The 18,321-nt window shown below is 47.2% G+C and overlaps 1 protein-coding gene across 1 annotated transcript in view; it reads left to right on the top strand.

The window, feature by feature from the left end:
* sspo (SCO-spondin) overlaps nucleotides 1-18,321 on the top strand; it is a 96,885-nt gene that overhangs the window by 53,394 nt on the left and 25,170 nt on the right. The window contains exons 62-78 of the mRNA XM_031903910.1: nucleotides 55-146; nucleotides 295-486; nucleotides 1,525-1,695; nucleotides 2,058-2,310; nucleotides 2,442-2,488; nucleotides 2,608-2,778; nucleotides 3,016-3,147; nucleotides 3,417-3,559; nucleotides 3,762-3,856; nucleotides 9,129-9,178; nucleotides 9,520-9,690; nucleotides 10,310-10,489; nucleotides 10,865-10,944; nucleotides 11,211-11,380; nucleotides 11,477-11,523; nucleotides 12,648-12,848; nucleotides 17,594-17,764. Of these exons, the coding sequence (XP_031759770.1) occupies nucleotides 55-146; nucleotides 295-486; nucleotides 1,525-1,695; nucleotides 2,058-2,310; nucleotides 2,442-2,488; nucleotides 2,608-2,778; nucleotides 3,016-3,147; nucleotides 3,417-3,559; nucleotides 3,762-3,856; nucleotides 9,129-9,178; nucleotides 9,520-9,690; nucleotides 10,310-10,489; nucleotides 10,865-10,944; nucleotides 11,211-11,380; nucleotides 11,477-11,523; nucleotides 12,648-12,848; nucleotides 17,594-17,764 (2,366 nt within the window). The remainder of the gene's footprint in view (nucleotides 1-54; nucleotides 147-294; nucleotides 487-1,524; nucleotides 1,696-2,057; nucleotides 2,311-2,441; nucleotides 2,489-2,607; nucleotides 2,779-3,015; nucleotides 3,148-3,416; nucleotides 3,560-3,761; nucleotides 3,857-9,128; nucleotides 9,179-9,519; nucleotides 9,691-10,309; nucleotides 10,490-10,864; nucleotides 10,945-11,210; nucleotides 11,381-11,476; nucleotides 11,524-12,647; nucleotides 12,849-17,593; nucleotides 17,765-18,321) is intronic.

Here is an 18,321-nt window from a genome sequence, read left to right as displayed (position 1 = left end):
TAATTCACTAGACCCTTTCAATGTATACATTTTGTATATTTACTCTGCCTTCAGGTCTCCGACCAACCCACCCAGTGCCAACGGTGGTGCCCCATGTGATGGAGATACCAGGGAAGTGCGGGAATGTTTCTCCAGCTGTGATAATGGTAAGAGGATCCAGCCAACTGGGGAGATTGTTGGGGCCTCACTGTAGCACTTCATATCCACCATAGTCCTACAGGAGGTCCATAAACATGATCCATTGGCTGCCACCAGTGTAACTAACTCAGTGTAACTGCACGTTTCCTCTCACAGTCACAGAGACAGATAGAATGTGGGGTGAGTGGACTCCCTGGTCTGCCTGCTCCAAGACATGCGTCTATGATGTGGAACATTTAGGGGTGAGGAGACGATTCCGACATTGCAACAACTCCCTGGCGTCTTCTACGTCACCTTGTGTAGGAGAATCTGTACAGGAGGAGGCCTGCGATACGCCATTGTGCCCAGGTGAGAGGCTGGAAAGGTACAAACCAGCATCCCTTATAATACATGAGTGATACTCAGAGTTCCCTGTATAACTCAGCCTGCAGCCTTGTGCCTTTATATGGGGGGCACAGAACCCCTCAGTGACTGCTAATATCCTTATCATTTACAGTAGGGGGTACATTATCCCTTATAATACATGAGTGATACTCAGAGTTCCCTGTATAACTCAGCCTGCAGCCTTGTGCCTTTATATGGGGGGCACAGAACCCCTCAGTGACTGCTAATATCCTTATCATTTACAGTAGGGGGTACATTATCCCTTATAATACATGAGTGATACTCAGAGTTCCCTGTATAACTCAGCCTGCAGCCTTGTGCCTTTATATGGGGGGCACAGAACCCCTCAGTGACTGCTAATATCCTTATCATTTACAGTAGGGGGTACATTATCCCTTATAATACATGAGTGATACTCAGAGTTCCCTGTATAACTCAGCCTGCAGCCTTGTGCCTTTATATGGGGGGCACAGAACCCCTCAGTGACTGCTAATATCCTTATCATTTACAGTAGGGGGTACATTATCCCTTATAATACATGAGTGATACTCAGAGTTCCCTGTATAACTCAGCCTGCAGCCTTGTGCCTTTATATGGGGGGCACAGAACCCCTCAGTGACTGCTAATATCCTTATCATTTACAGTAGGGGGTACATTATGCCTTATAATACATGAGTGATACTCAGAGTTCCCTGTATAACTCAGCCTGCAGCCTTGTGCCTTTATATGGGGGGCACAGAACCCCTCAGTGACTGCTAATATCCTTATCATTTACAGTAGGGGGTACATTATCCCTTATAAGACATGAGTGATACTCAGAGTTCCCTGTATAACTCAGCCTGCAGCCTTGTGCCTTTATATGGGGGGCAAAGAACCCCTCAGTGACTGCTAATATCCTTATCATTTACAGTAGGGGGTACATTATCCCATATAATACACGAGTGATACTTAGAGCCAATACCTTTACCCTAAATGTAATGTGTTTTCTCTGTTTGTACCCAGTGACTGGGGGTTGGTCCCAGTGGAGCCCATGGTCGGAATGCACCGCAACCTGTGACTCTGGGATTCAGACGCGGAACCGAACCTGCTCCAAACCGCACCCTTCTTATGGAGGCTCTGACTGTCGAGGTCCCCAGATCCAAACCCGAGAGTGTAACACCCACCCCTGCCAGGGTGAGAGATGTGATGAGGCCCCCAGCATATTGAATACAAACTCTGTGTGGCCTTAGGGGTGCCAAACACTACTATAAAGGGTACCCCATAAGGCAGAGCTTTCCATCTCCTACTGTTCAGCTGAGGAATGAGGTTCATCCCCCCAGTTCAGCTCTTCAGTCCCAGTCCCAGAGACTGGGAAGGCCTGGACCTATGGCGGCAAAGCTTTAGGGGTGTCATGCCTCCCATTGGTCGCATTGATAGGGAGCTCTCCTGGCTTTCCAACCTCCGGCCCCCTGTGGGGCTCCTGTTTCTCCTATAGAACCATATCCGGGTTGGGGGAATGGCAGTTATAACATTTTAATCCCATTTCCCCCCCACAGAGCTGTGCCCTGAGAACATGATATACCAAACGGCGGAGCAATGCCGGAGTGGTGGTGGGGCCTGTCCCCGGCTCTGCCTCGACCAAGCTGCCCTTGTGGAGTGCACTTCTGCCTGCTATGAGGGCTGCTATTGCCCAGAAGGCCTATTCCTGCAAAATAACAGCTGCTTGCCCCAGAGTGAATGCCCTTGTTACCACCAGGGGGCGATCTACCAGCCTGGGGAGAATGCAACATTGGATGGCTGCAATAACTGGTAAATATCAGACTGAGATGATATTTGGGGCTGTTCTACTCTATTGAGTCTCCATATAGGGTTGACCCCTTAGTTTTATTGCTACAGAATGAGTTGGCCATGTAATGCCATGTTGTATGTTCCATTCACAGTACCTGTGCGGCGGGGGAGATGCTCTGTGGCCAAGAACCGTGTCCAGGTAAATGGTCATTGAGCCCCACTTTGGTGCTTAAAATGTATAATTAGTATTGAGCCACAAGTCTACTAGGTTCTCACAGCCAATACTTTACCATCTTCCTCTGACCATTTACCCTTCAGTGGACTGTGGCTGGAGCACCTGGACCACATGGAGCTCCTGCAGTAGAACCTGCAATGTGGGAACCAGGCGACGGTACCGCTCCGGAACCAACCCACCCCCAGCAAATGGCGGACGAGGGTGTGAGGGATCCAATGTCGACATTGAGTTCTGTAGCCTTCAGTCATGCAGGGGTAGGTATGAGTGGGTAAATGGTGGGGGGCACTAGTCCGGCATCTAAATACTACAGGGCCATCAACTACACTACAACTATCAGTCTCTTATAAATGTTTGTGATTGGTCCTTATTATTTCTACCATAGTCTAATAATACCAGTACTAATGAGCAATTAGTGCATCTAAAGGTTGTAATGAACAGTCTAAGGCCCTGAATGGGAGATCACCATTAATACCTATGTTTCTCCATCTTAGGCTCCGCTGGGGAGTGGAGTCCCTGGTCCGAGTGTTCGGTTCCCTGCGGGGGAGGATACAGGAATCGCAGCCGATCCGGTGTTGTCCTCAGAAGGATTGAGTTCTCCACTTGTAACCTCAGGCCCTGCTCCGGTGAGTCTGCTTTGTAGATACCGGACTCTGACTGTATTGAATATAATCTCTCCAGATGTGCCACACACGGACCCATCCTTCTCTATAATCCTGGTAAAGTAGATTAACAAGGAAAAGATATGGGGCCAGAAGAAGGCAATTTAGGGCCCTTCTCCAAGCTTCTGGCTGTAGGTTTTATGTGCCAAGTAACATCTCCCATTCCAGTCCTGCTGTATCCAGGGCAGCTTGGGCCATTGCTATCAGTTTAATGGTTAATATTCCACCTTCAGGTGAGGCTCCAGGTGTGTGCCCAGATGGGAAGGTTTGGAAGGAATGTGGCGATGGACCTTCCTCCTGCGCTGATCTCTCCAGTGAAACGACCAATGGCAGCTGTCAGCCTGGGTGTTACTGCCACCACGGGGAAGTTCTGCTGGTGAGTACTATCAGCTCGTCGTTATGATGGGACCGGTGGGGTGGAGTAGAAGAAGACATCACTGCCTCCATCATTAAGTAGCCTAGCATATTCTGTTGTATCTGATTGGCCAAGTCATCCTTGGGGACCTTATTCTGTAAATGCATGACAATCAGGCTGAATGTTTGGACTACAATTTCTTTTCCCTCTTCTTGAACTGCAGAACAACCTCTGTGTCCCCACCGCCGCCTGTCCATGCACTGAGGATGGAGCTTTGTATGAAGCAGGAGAAACTGTGCCCAGAGGCTGCAACAACTGGTGAGCATCTCTGCTGTCTTCTGTCTTCCATGAACCCCACCAGTAACCCACAATTTTAGTTTCATAATGGGAATATTTATTATTTAGAGAGGTATTAACCAATTCACAATCTGAGGGAAAGAACTACTTGTTCTTCTCTTATGACCAGACCAGGAAAGAGATAACTAATACGTAGTTTGACTTCCTTCCTGCTCATTCCTTTTATTTTTCACCTTGGGGCATGTCAAACTTTTTCAATTCACCCCCCCACCTTGAAGGTCCAACCTTTGGCCAATGAACCCCTAGAAGGTCACATCTTTAATCAGTGAATACTTTGCTGTACTTGTACTGAAGGCCGAGGGCTTTTATAGAGGTCATGGAACTCCGAGGTGGCTTCTGATATCCTCATATTTTAAAACAGGGGGTAATTTATTGAAAATATTGATCATTCAGCCACAGCAAGTACATATTCATGCAAATCTCACCGTAATTTACCTTAAAGTAAGACGACTATATACCAGCAAATTCCCATTCTTCATGTTTCTCACCCTCGCTGGTCTTTAGGCTGAACCCAAACCACCACCACTACAGCTTCATGCCCCCCCTGGTGGGGATACCCCACAGGGGAACCATTGCCTTAAGGTGGCCATACACACACCGATATTATTGTATGAAACGATAATTGTATGTACGATAATTGGTTCGATTATGGTGGGAGACAAGGCCACTGATATCGGTTAAAGCCCATGATAACAGTCGCCGGTAGGACAAAAAATTCCAGTATCTGATGATTCAGCTCTTAACGTTAGTGGAGTGGACTAATGATCTTTCCTACGACCATTGGCCACCATTAGACCTACGAATCTGCCAACTGGTATTTCTAGTTGATAAGAATGGGACATTGGATCTGACCCAGAGTGTAAGTGAATAAATACCAAATTGGAGTTATAAACTCAGGGAGTTAGTGGGGGCTCTGTAAGTGGAGTTATAAACTCAGGGAGTTAGTGGGGACTCTGTAAGTGGAGTTATAAACTCAGGGAGTTAAACACTAAGGGAGTTAAAAACAAGGTAAAACAAGGTATTTATTACAAGTCCTTACACCTATTTTTGTTTAACTGTTCTTGTAACTGGGAGAATGAGTGGTAGCAACATTGAAGGTCTGACACAGTGCACAGCCTGCCACATGTATGCAGTTGTGGAGCAACAGTTCCAAAGTGCATACCTCTGTTGTGGATGTGAGCGAATTGCCACTTTAGAGGCTCGCGTTAGAGTCCTAGAGGAACATGTCGCAACACTGCGTTCAATCAACAATCTTGAGAGGGGTCTCTTGTTAACTGAACAAGAACTAGTGGGGTCAGATAGTAGGGGGGGAGGGGAGCAGCAAAAGGATGATAGGGCAGTAAGCTGGGTGACAGTTAGAAAATCTAGTGTGGGGAAAAGGAAAAGGGAGGCTGCTCCAGGGTTTGCGCATCCCAACAGATTTGCCAGATTGTGTGAAGAAGATGGGAGTGTGAACTCTGGATTGGCGGTTCTAGGTGAGGCTGATCTCTCTAACAGCCGGGAGACCAGTTTCACTAGTAGTGGTGGGGAGGAGAGCAGAGCTAGGCCTAAACAGATGGTGGTTATAGGGGATTCGATCATTAGGAAAGTGGACAGGGTAATCGCTTCAACCGGACAGTTTGCTGTCTTCCTGGTGCCAGGGTTCGGCATGTGGTTGATCGGGTTGACACATTATTGGGAGGGGCTGGGCATGACCCGGCTGTCTTGGTACATATCGGTACTAACGACAAAATGAACGGTAGGTGGGGGACTTTAAAGAGTGAGTTCAGGGATCTAGGCTCTAAGATTAGGCAAAGGTCCTCCAATGTCATTTTTTCGGAAATTTTGCCGGTGCCGCGTGCAAGTTTAGGGAGACAGCGGGAGCTTAGGGAGCTAAATGCGTGGCTAAAGTCTTGGTGTAGGAAGGAAGGGTTTGGGTTCCTAGAGCACTGGGCTGACTTTTCCTTGGGGTACAATCTATACAGCCCTGACGGATTGCACCTCAATGGAAGGGGGTCTGCTGTGCTAGGGGAGAGAATGGTTAAGAGGTTGGAGGAGTGTTTAAACTAGACAAGGGGGGGGTGGGTGAGCTAGAATTCCATGGGAAAATTAGTGTAGACGGGGTAGGGGGACTAGCAAAGGGTTGTGGGGGAGGAGTGAGGGGGGCATATAGTTTATCAGATAAGGAGCTTCCGTTACAAGGAAAGCAGTCTCATAATTGCCTTAGCTCTAATTCTCCCTTAGCTAATGTAAACATCAGAGGGAGAAGTAATAATCTCCGCTGCATGCTGGCTAATGCGCGTAGCTTGTCGGGTAAATTAGGGGAGCTGCAAGCTATTGCATGTATTGAAAATTATGATTTAATAGGTATCACTGAGACCTGGTGGGATGATAAATGTGACTGGGCTGTGAATTTAAATGGGTATACGCTTTTTAGGAGGGACAGAGAGATTAAAAAGGGTGGAGGGGTTTGTCTTTACGTAAAGTCAGACTTAAAGCCATGTAATAAAGACATTACCAATGAAAACGTCGAATCTCTTTGGGTAGAAATTTCAGTAGGGCTGAAGGTCACAAAGAAAATGATCATTGGTGTATGCTATAAACCCCCCGTATAGATGAGGGGGATGAGGCCCAGCTATTGTTGCAAATGGAGGAGGCTTCAAAACTGGGTCAAGTTGTTGTTATGGGGGACTTTAATTATCCGGACATTGACTGGAGTAATGGGGGGGCTAAGTCAGAAACAGCTAGTAGGTTTGTAAATATGCTAAATGACAACTTTTTATTTCAGGCAGTTCAAGAACCCACTAGGAATGACGCTATTTTGGACCTGGTGATTTCTAATAATAATGAACTTATCTCTAACATTTGTGTGGGTGAGCATTTGGGGAACAGTGATCCCAACATGGTCTCCTTTGGGATAATGCTGCAGAGACAGCTCTATAAGGGAGTAACTAAAACACTCAATTTTAGACGTGCAGACTTTGCCAGTATAAGGGCATCTCTGCAATGTGTCAACTGGGAAAGGCTTTTCATGGGGTTAGACACAGAAGGAAAATGGAACATCTTTAAAACATTGCTTTGTAGGTATACACAACAGTATATCCCCCTAGTAAGCAAGGAGAGGCATCGCAAAGCAAAACCTTTATGGCTGAATAAAAGTGTTATTGTCGAGGTTGGTAAGAAAAAACGTGCTTTTAGGGCATTCAAGTTAGCTGGGACAGCGGAAACTTTCATCAGGTACAAGGAAGCAAATAAAGCATGCAAAAAAGCTATCAGGCAGCTAAAATAGAGATGGAAAGGGATATTGCAGCTAGGAGTAAAAAGAATCCAAAATTATTTTTTAATTATGTGAATAGTAAAAAAATGAAGCAAGAAGGGGTGGGAACTTTATTATCACGGGGGGGTACGTTGGTTGATGAAAACGGGGAAAAAGCTGAAATTTTGAACTCTTATTTTTCATCTGTCTATACATCTGAGGAGCCAGATAATGAAGGCTTCCCTTGTAATATACCCAGTGCTAGTAATTTAGCTACTGACGCATGGGTCACTCGGGAGGAAATTCAAAAGAGACTTGAACATGTAAAGGTAAACAAAGGTCCAGGGCCGGATGGGATTCATCCCAGGGTATTAAATGAGCTGAGCGCTGTGATTGCCAAACCTCTTCACTTAATTTTTCAGGATTCATTGAGGTCTGGCATGGTGCCGAGAGACTGGCGGATTGCTAATGTGGTGCCGTTATTTAAACAGGGATCCCGTTCTCAGCCTGAAAACTATAGGCCTGTTAGTCTGACATCAGTAGTAGGAAAACTTTTGGAAGGGGTAATAAGGGATAGGGTACTTGAATACATTGCAGCTCACAATACTATTAGTTTGTGCCAGCATGGTTTTATGCGTAACAGATCTTGCCAGACTAATTTAGTTGCCTTTTATGAGGAGGTGAGCAGGAACCTTGATGCTGGAATGGCAGTTGATGTCATCTACTTGGACTTTGCTAAAGCGTTTGATACAGTACCTCACAGAAGGTTAATGATCAAATTAAGGAATATTGGCCTAGAACATAATATTTGTAATTGGATAGAGAACTGGCTGAAGGATAGAGTACAAAGAGTGGTGGTAAATGGAACATTTTCTAATTGGACCAGTGTGGTTAGTGGAGTACCGCAGGGGTCAGTCCTTGGTCCTTTGCTGTTTAACTTGTTTATTAATGACCTGGAGGTGGGCATAGACAGTACTGTTTCTATTTTTGCTGATGACACTAAATTGTGCAAAACTATAAGTTCCATGCAGGATGTGCCGCTTTGCAGAGCGATTTGACAAAATTAGATAACTGGGCAGCAAACTGGGAAATGAGGTTCAATGTTGATAAGTGCAAAGTTATGCACTTTGGTAGGAATAATATAAACGCAAACTATCTACTGAATGGTAGTGTGTTGGGGGTATCCTTAATGGAGAAGGATCTAGGGGTTTTTGTTGATAACAAGTTGTCTAATTCCAGGCAGTGTCATTCTGTGGCTACTACAGCAAATAAAGTGCTGTCTTGTATAAAAAAGGGCATTGACTCAAGGGATGAGAACATAATTTTGCCCCTTTATAGGTCCCTGGTAAGGCCTCACCTTGAGTATGCAGTGCAGTTTTGGGCTCCAGTCCTTAAGAGGGATATTAATGAGCTGGAGAGAGTGCAGAGACGTGCAACTAAACTGGTTAAGGGGATGGAAGATTTAAACTATGAGGTGAGACTGTCGAGGTTGGGGTTGTTTTCTCTGGAAAAGAGGCGCTTGCGAGGGGACATGATTACTCTGTACAAGTACATTAGAGGGGATTATAGGCAGTTGGGGGATGTTCTTTTTTCCCATAAAAACAATCAGCGCACCAGAGGTCACCCCTATAGATTAGAGGAAAGGAGTTTCCATTTGAAGCAGCGTAGGTGGTTTTTCACGGTGAGGGCAGTGAGGTTATGGAATGCCCTTCCTAGTGATGTGGTAATGGCAGATTCTGTTAATGCCTATAAGAGGGGCCTGGATGAGTTCTTGATCAATCAGAATATCCAAGGCTATTGTGATACTAATATCTACAGTTAGTACTAGTGGTTGTATTTATAGTTTATGTATGTGAGTGTATAGATTTGTAGGTGTGGGTTAGGTGTGCTGGGTTTACTTGGATGGGTTGAACTTGATGGACACAGGTCTTTTTTCAACCCTATGTAACTATGTAACTATGTAACTATAAATAGAATTATTGCCTTATTTCCCCACAGCACCTGTTTGTCCGGCCAGATCAGTAACTGCACCCAGCTGGGCTGTGAAGGTAACGCTTGTTCTATATACACAGAAATGCTCTGCGCCATTCTCTGAAGATGTCAGGGCATGGAGAGGGTATGGGGGTAAAACTCATTACTATATTGGTACCTGCATGGGAAGCCAAAACCCTTTCCTACAATGCAATTAAGACGACCCATTCCCTAAACCTTGCCAGTGAGTGGGACCTAGTAATCCCAACATGCTCAATACCCACCTACTTGCACTACAAACATGACTCTCACATATGAACCTACCTACAGTATATAAGCAGTGAAGCTAAGCTAAGGCCTGGGTGGAAATGGCTCTATAAATATATTATATGGGATTCTCTCTTTGTGATACTCTCAGTTGATGGTAACTGGTCAGACTGGACTCCATGGAGTGAATGTTCTTCCACGTGTGGCGGTGGGTTCCAGACTCGCTACAGATTCTGTGATGATCCTCCCCCATCAGGCACAGGACTTCCCTGCCAGGGGCCCGATCGCGAGGAGCAGCCTTGTAGTGTGGAGCCCTGCTCAGGTGACCATGAATTCCTCTATCTCTATAGTTTGGTGATGTGGGGAATTGGGACCCTTAAATTCCCAATACTATAGTGAAGCCTATGGGTCACATGACTGGTACTGGGAATGGTCATTTGTCCGTCCCTTTATTACTGGTTCACTGGGTCCCTGGATAATAAAGAATGAGATGTTTTCCAAGGGAAGGTATAGTGCTCTGGCACTGGAGGAGCGTTGTGGTGGCCAAACACCAGGGGACCCCATGTGCTATCCATCAAGCAAACGGATATGAGGGGGCCATGCTCAATAGGGCCCCTTTTCCATTATTGTGATCTCCCTGGGAGACATCGGCTCCATAGTCACCATAATGTATTCATACAGTGGCGATGGTAATTCAACTACGGCACATAATCCTACAATTAATTTTGGTGTGAAGTTGACTCCCAATGAGAGCAAAGAGGTGGAGAAACCCAGCTACAATACATATTATATATATCCATATCTCACTACTGGCCCCAGGGAAGTCATTTTCATGTATAAAGTCTACGGGGGTTGAGATGATCAGGGTATGGTGTTCTAGAAAATTATTTGCCCCTCGAGGTGTCAGATTCTGCCTCATCCATTTCCCATGTCCCTGACAGAGGGTGGAAACTGGAGCCAATGGAGCAGTTGGACTGATTGCACCAAGACCTGCGGAGAGGGGGTGAAGATGCGGAGCCGGACATGTGACAGCCCTTTGCCACTCGGGGAAGGAAATTACTGCGAGGGTCCCAGTTCAGAGATAATGCCCTGCCACCTGGCTGAGTGCCCCGGTGAAGAAGGTAAGGGAATAGGGGCACATGAACCTGCCATTTCCTGCTCTTAGTGGCCCTTGGCTTTGTGAGGCTGCTTCTACTGTTATATTTCCATGGGTGGCTTTCTAATACTCAGGGTGAGTTCAAGCTCCATCATGTCTCACTTTCATCCAACTGTGGTCTCTATAATACCATAGGGAACCAACCCAGGCTGACTATATGGTTCCTGCAGGAAGGTTCTTATTGAAGGGTCAGAGAACACGCTGCTGGTTTTGGGGGGGGGGTTTAGCCATTCCAGCACTCTAATTGGCTCCCCAGGACACATATCTGCATGTTATTTTAGCCATGGGTCACTGGGCATTGTGTATGGGAGTCATTCCATTGGTTTTTCCCTTCTTCTAGAAGCCAACTGTTCTGCCATCCTGGGCTCTGTGTTCAGTAGTTGTGGCCCCCCTTGCCCCCGGACTTGTGATGATATCACCGTAAGTATCTTCTCTTTTCTCAGTATTGGGGTATAGCCATGATTTACTAATAGGTGAAGCTCACAAGTTAGAGAATAACTGACACCCTGACTTATCACACCTTTCTTTAATTACAAACCCAAAACTGTACGGGGGAAGCCCTTTAGCTTTGGCAGTTGGGTAGCTGGGCATCTGGCATTGAATTGCACAAGACGTATATGGTCATTGGTATAATGGTCATTAGATGTAAGTTCTGCATTCAGAGAACATTTCTTCCCCATTGCCAGCACTGCATGTGGCGTTGCCAGCCCGGCTGCTATTGTCCCAATGGACAGGTGCTGAGTGAGAATGGCACGGCCTGCGTAGATGTGGAGGAGTGTACTTGCCTGGACATTATCAGTGGTCGGAGATACCTCCCGGGGGAGATGGTTCCCCACAGGGACGGCTGTAATAACTGGTGAGATTCTCCTTTCCCCCTGATGGGCCACTTACCCCAAGTTATTACCCCGTGAGCCCTGTTCTACTCTCCTCACTTGCGTTCTGTCTCCTACAGCACCTGCCTCAATGGGACCTTGTCCTGCACTAAAGAACCCTGTGTAGGTGAGTGACCACTCGCTGTTACTCCTCTCTAGGGAACTTGACCCAAAGGCTAAGGGGCCCATTTATGAAACCACAAATTTTGAGTGGTTAAAAGTAGTGATGAGCGATTTTTTTCACCAGGCATGGATCCACAGCGAATTTCTGCATTTCACCATTGTCGAATTGTTTTGCAAAATTTCTGTGAAAATTCGCACCACGGAAAAATTTGTTACACGGAAATTTTTGTTTTCGTCCATCAAATTGGGCGCGGTCGCATCAGAAAAAGGCACAGTCACATCAAAATTGGGCGCAGTCTCGTCAAAAATCTCTCAAAAAATTCTGATGTTTGAAAATGTCATGAAAATTCTTTTCTTGGTCGTACGAAAATATCGTGGTTGCGATCCGAAAGTCCCGAAATTTTTAGATCTAAACGATCGTAAACCTTTCTGGTTGGAAGCCTCCCATAGGACTCAATAGGAGTGATGAGCGAATCTGTCCCGTTTTGCTTCACCATAAAATTTGCGAAACGGCGAAAAATTCACGAGATGCATTTGTCGTGCGATTTTTGTGCCGCCTGTGTCTATTTTGTTGCCACCCATGCTTTTCTGACGCGACCGCTCCATTTTTTGACATGACCGCGCCCAATTTGATGCAACCGCGCCCTTTTTTTGATGCGACCACGTCCGATTTGATGCGACTACGCCTAATTTGACACAAATTTTTCGCACTGCAAATTTTTCCGCGGAGAATTTTCACAGAAGAACAATTCGCCAATGACGAAATGGGGACATTTGCTGCGAATCCATGCCTGGCGAAAGATTTCACTCATCACTACTCAATAGCACTCTACAGACCCAACCTGGCGAAAAGACGATACCAAAGCTTGAATGAATAACAAAATTTTCATAGTCGTTGTGAAAAGTACAAATTTTTCATGGAAGAACGAATGGATCACAAAAAAGTAGTGGAATTTTAACGAAATTATCGTGGTTATTACAAAATGTTCTATAAGTTAGAAAAAATACGAATTTTTCTCAATCGAGGTCAATCGTGGTTTCATGAATGGACCCCTATGTCTGTGATGTTGTGATATTATAATGTGTTTATGCCGAACCCTCTCAGATCTTACTTTCCTTGTACCCTAGTGGCCGGTGGGTGGTGTGATTGGTCCTCGTGGACTCCCTGCTCCAAAACCTGCGGCACAGAGATGGTAACAAGGTACCGCAGCTGCGCCTGCCCCAAGCCCAAGCAGGGAGGAGATCAGTGCCAGGGGGTGCAGCAATATTATGGCGATACTGGGGTGCAGTTGGAAAGGAAAGAGTGCCCCTCGTCTACTTTCTGCCCAGGTAAGTTCAGATACTTCCTATAGCAACTGCCTATCATGCACATCAGATAAATATGTAACACCTATTTCAGCTCAATAGCTGCTTTCCCGGACTAGTACCAGTAGAACATGGGTTACACTGTACTCTCTTACCCAGAATGGGCCTTCGCTAAGTGGAAGAGGAAGGTGAGGGTGTTGTGCAACTACACCTCTCTTGCTGCTATGCAGAAAAATGAAAACAGAGGGCGCCAGAGGTTCTTGCAAATAACAAAGTAATAAGTGTTTATTGAACATCCACAGGGTTACTCACAATACAGCTTCAGAGGCCATTGGTACATGCAACACATACCGAGTGTATATTCAGACTCACACTCTCCTGCGGGCAGACTGGCAGGAATCTCCCTTCACCTCTGCGACACACCCTGTAGTGGATCCCTCAGGGAATTCTCTATCCTGATTCCCTATTCACTTGGATCCCTACACTACAGGCAATGTGGCCTGGGAGAGCTATCTCCAGAAAAACTGCAAATCCTATGCAGGAGCTCATGCTGCTCATTCTAGCTCAACCCTAACTGCCTTACACTCCTAGAGTGGTACTGGTACGGGGGCCCAGCCCTAACTGCCTTACACTCCTAGAGCGGTACTGGTACGGGGGCCCAACCCTAACTGCCTTACACCCCTAGAGTGGTACTGGTACGGGGGCCCAGCCCTAACTGCCTTACACTCCTAGAGTGGTACTGGTACGGGGGCCCAACCCTAACTGCCTTACACCCCTAGAGTGGTACTGGTACGGGGGCCCAGCCCTAACTGCCTTACACCCCTAGAGTGGTACTGGTACGGGGGCCCAACCCTAACTGCCTTACACTCCTAGAGTGGTACTGGTACGGGGACCCAACCCTACCTGCCTTACACCCCTAGAGTGGTACTGGTATGGGGGCCAACCCTACCTGCCTTACACCCCTAGAGTGGTACTGGTACGGGGGCCCAGCCCTAACTGCCTTACACCCCTAGAGTGGTACTGGTACGGGGACCCAACCCTACCTGCCTTACACCCCTAGAGTGGTACTGGTACGGGGGCCCAACCCTAACTGCCTTACACCCCTAGAGTGGTACTGGTACGGGGGCCCAACCCTAACTGCCTTACACCCCTAGAGTGGTACTGGTACGGGGGCCCAACCCTAACTGCCTTACACCCCTAGAGTGGTACTGGTACGGGGGCCCAACCCTAACTGCCTTACACCCCTAGAGTGGTACTGGTACGGGGACCCAACCCTACCTGCCTTACACCCCTAGAGTGGTACTGGTACGGGGGCCCAGCCCTAACTGCCTTACACCCCTAGAGTGGTACTATAAAGGGAGCTACACCTGCCACTATCTAATGCCTCATTCACGGGGCCCTGTTCCCCGACTTCAACTGGGCCTGGGCCCATGCCCTGGGCTCTCAGCACACACACACCTTGTCCCTAAGGTGGAAGCAAACAACAGGAAGGTGCCACTCCTCTCCCAACACTATACCAAAGTCAGGCAGGATGTGGTCACTATACCTTCTAACCCAGTGCTGTCCAACTGGCGGCCCGCGACCCCCCTCTGTGTGGCCCCCCACCTGTCTGGCTGCTTTGATGGCTTACCTTTGAGTAAGCATTAAATGGTATCAGTACTGAGATTAACTGCCCCCCTACATGGTTCTCACCTCAGATTCAGGCTGTAATCCTCCTGTATTGTTTAATCATGTAATCCCCTGTGTTTTTCACACCTTTTATCTCTGCATTGTTCACCCCCTGCAGTGTTCACACCTCAGGCTCAGACTGTAATCACTCCCATTGTTCACTTCTTCACACCTCAGACATAGGTACTGTAGGCAGAGTATGGCACATACAGCCAGCATAGGGCAGGTAGAGTATGGCACACACAGGCAGCATAGGTCAGGGAGGGTATGGCACACACAGGAAGGGTAGGGCAGGCAGAGTATGGCACACAGTCAGGGTAGGGCAGGCAGAGTATGGCACACACAGGCAGGGTAGGGCAGGCAGAGTATGGCACACAGAGGCAGCATAGGGAAGGCAGAGTATGGCACACCCAGGCAGGGTAGGACAGGCAGAGTATGGCACACACAGACAGCATAGGACAGGCAGAGTGCTGCCTGTGTGTGCCATACTCTGCTTGCCCTATGCTGCTTGTGGGAGGTGAACCTGGCAGGGGGTTGTTGTGGGAGTTTGTTAGCAGTTGGAAATAGCCATTAAATGGTCCCTAAGGTGTGTAATTATGTACTGGGGGTTGCTCTGCTATCCACAGACGAGGAGGAGGCATATGGAATTTAAGGGTATATCTTAATATGACATAATTCTTTCACATATGAATGATGGTTGATATCCACACAGTAAGGACCAAGCATTTGGGATTTTGCTGTGCTACCACCATTGTGATAAAATAGGTGTGGTTTGAAGTGGGTGTGGTTTCAAAAGGGGGAGTGGTCAAAACTGGCTTCCATTAGCGGCCCTCCACCATGTATGCTAGAGAAATTCCGGCCCTCGGCACCGTAGAAGTTGGACAGCACTGTTCTAACCAATAGCACACATGTTAATGAACTCACTTAGATACATTCCCTTCTGCCCAGCAACTAAGGGAACTGAACCTGTAGGGATTTAAAGCCATAGGGACCATTTAACCCTATGGGTCCCTACATTCACCCCTGGGAAAAAAACCATTTCGTCCCGACAATGGGGTACAATATCAAACACATCACATTACCCACAGAATACCATAGCACCATATGACATCCTCTTCTGGTAGTCTCTCCAGAGCACTACCGGGTAACAATGGTCACTGAAAAACAAGCAAAGCATTTCAAACATTGCAACATATCAACAGTGCAATCAATAACATTGGAGCAGAATGGGGTACCAGGCCTCCCCCCTATTCCAGTTCCTTTATCACCACTGACAGTCCTTCCAGAGCAGAAATCAGGGCAGACCTCAGTTCAGAGTCTTTGCTTTTCCCAATGGCTTGGAAGGGTCCCACCCAGCAGGGCATTTGGCATTGAGGGCATTTAGCAGCAAAATCACGCAGCTCCCTGGTGACCTCCGCATTGCACTTCCCACAGCAAGGAACCATGACCCTCCTGCCTTCACTGTCAGACTTCTGTATAAATGTGCCTCGCCAGACATACCGCTTGCCACTATCAGGCTTTGTTCCAAACGTGCCGCGCCAGATGTATCTCTGGCCCATTTCAGTCACTGGCACTTCCCCTGTGGCACCACCAGAAACTCCAGCTGGAGTGTACTTTTCCTCCCAGCCATCCCAGCGGGCATCCGCCATTCTGCGCAGGTATGGGCTTACGGCCTTCCGATGCACACAGAGTCACTGGAAAGATACTCTCACAGTCCCACAGCAATATGCGGGTACAGAAACAGTATGCAGCAGTCTCCCCTCAGCATGGATTAGAGATAATGCCCACACCCAGGTACAGAGCAATACCAGACATCCGTCTTCCTCTATTGCTTTTCTCAAAATGGCGGCGATGACCTCACATCAGGGATCCTCCCTGGTCAACTCGCGCCAAAACTATTCACTCGCGCCAAAACATATGCACGCAAGACTTAAATGACAGGCAGTAACTGCAGCCAATGGGAGTAACGGAAAAGAACCTCAGAACCCGAACCCACGGCCAATTACTTTGCGCCTTTCACGAAGTGACCAAGCAGCTTTCTCTCCTGCATCCAGCAGTGCCTGCGCTTGTCACAAAAAAATTAGAAACATGCACCAGCAGCTTAACCTTCGAGCCCCACGCCTTTTGGGCGCCAAATGTAACACCTATTTCAGCTCAATAGCTGCCTTCCTAGACTAGTACCAGTAGAACATGGGTTACACTGTACTCTCTTACCCAGAATGGGCCTTCGCTAAGTGGAAGAGGAAGGTGAGGGTATTGTGCAACTACACCTCTCTTGCTGCTTGGCAGAAAAATGAAAACAGAGGGCGCCAGAGGTTCTTGCAAATAACAAAGTAATAAGTGTTTATTGAACATCCACAGGGTTACTCACAATACAGCTTCAGAGGCCATTGGTACATGCAACACATACCGAGTGTATATTCAGACTCACACTCTCCTGCGGGCAGACTGGCAGGAATCTCCCTTCACCTCTGCGACACACTCTGTAGTGGATCCCTCAGGGAATTCTCTATCCTGATTCCCTATTCACTTGGATCCCTACACTACAGGCAATGTGGCCTGGGAGAGCTATCTCCAGAAAAACTGCAATCCTATGCAGGAGCTCATGCTGCTCATTCTAGCTCAACCCTAACTGCCTTACACCCCTAGAGTGGTACTATAAAGGGAGCTACACCTGCCACTATCTAATGCCTCATTCACGGGGCCCTGTTCCCCGACTTCAACTGGGCCTGGGCCCATGCCCTGGGCTCTCAGCACACATACACCTTGTCCCTAAGGTGGAAGCAAACAACAGGAAGGTGCCACTCCTCTCCCCACACTATACCAAAGTCAGGCAGGATGTGGTCACTATACCTTCTAACCAATAGCACACATGTTAATGAACTCACTTAGATACATTCCCTTCTGCCCAGCAACTAAGGGAACTGAACCTGTAGGGATTTAAAGCCATAGGGACCATTTAACCCTATGGGTCCCTACAAATATTATTAGTGGGACACAGAATGACACCCCTATACACGTTATCTGTAGTCCAAAGCGCTAGACTTGGTGCCACTCAATGTGTTTAGATCTGTATTTTTTGTTTTTAAACTTTGTCTTAGTGAACGGCAATTGGGGTTCCTGGAGCCCATGGTCCTACTGTGATGGCTGCACAGGAGAATCCATCAGAACTCGGCAGTGTAACAATCCTCCGGCGCGGTTTGGTGGGGCTCCATGCCAAGGGGAGGCCAGGCAGAGCCAAGGGTGCCAGGATAACAGCACCACATGCTCAGGTACTAAGGGCCCGTATGCAGTATATAATTCACTTGTCTTTTCATTGAGGTTTGTTATGAAGTTCAATAGTCAAGAAGTTACATAGTTATCAATAAATATTGCTACAAGAGTACAACCCTGATGTTGTGGGATAAGGGCTCCCATCTTCTGGAGTTTTATGTATACTTTTTAGACAAGATGCTACCAAGGACAAAGGGTCAAGTCATTGGCTGTATGTCTAATGTGTTAAGGTGGCCAAGAGATTTAAGATGGCAGCTTATCTGTCCATGTATGGGGGCCTCTGATTAGACTGCCCGACTGATATCTGGCTCAGAAACAGATATAAATGAAGAAGGTTTGAAACCCCCATCTGATAAGGAGAGCATTGGCGTGTTGATGTAGTCCTTGTTTGACAGGTCTCCATAGTCCTCACTTTCAAGAAACAATGATTGTATTAGCCCAATTAGCCCAGCATGTAGGTGGCCAAATTGGTGCTCAGATCTGCTCTTTGGCAAAGTTGTCAAATCAGTGGATTTCTCTGTAAATGGGAAGTCTAAGGTGGAAAAGCACAGATGAG

This window comes from Xenopus tropicalis, chromosome 6 (genome assembly GCF_000004195.4).
Source record: "Xenopus tropicalis strain Nigerian chromosome 6, UCB_Xtro_10.0, whole genome shotgun sequence".
Classification (NCBI taxonomy): domain Eukaryota; kingdom Metazoa; phylum Chordata; class Amphibia; order Anura; family Pipidae; genus Xenopus; species Xenopus tropicalis.
Note: the sequence above shows the minus strand (reverse complement) of the source record. Positions and strands in the feature narration are given on the sequence as shown.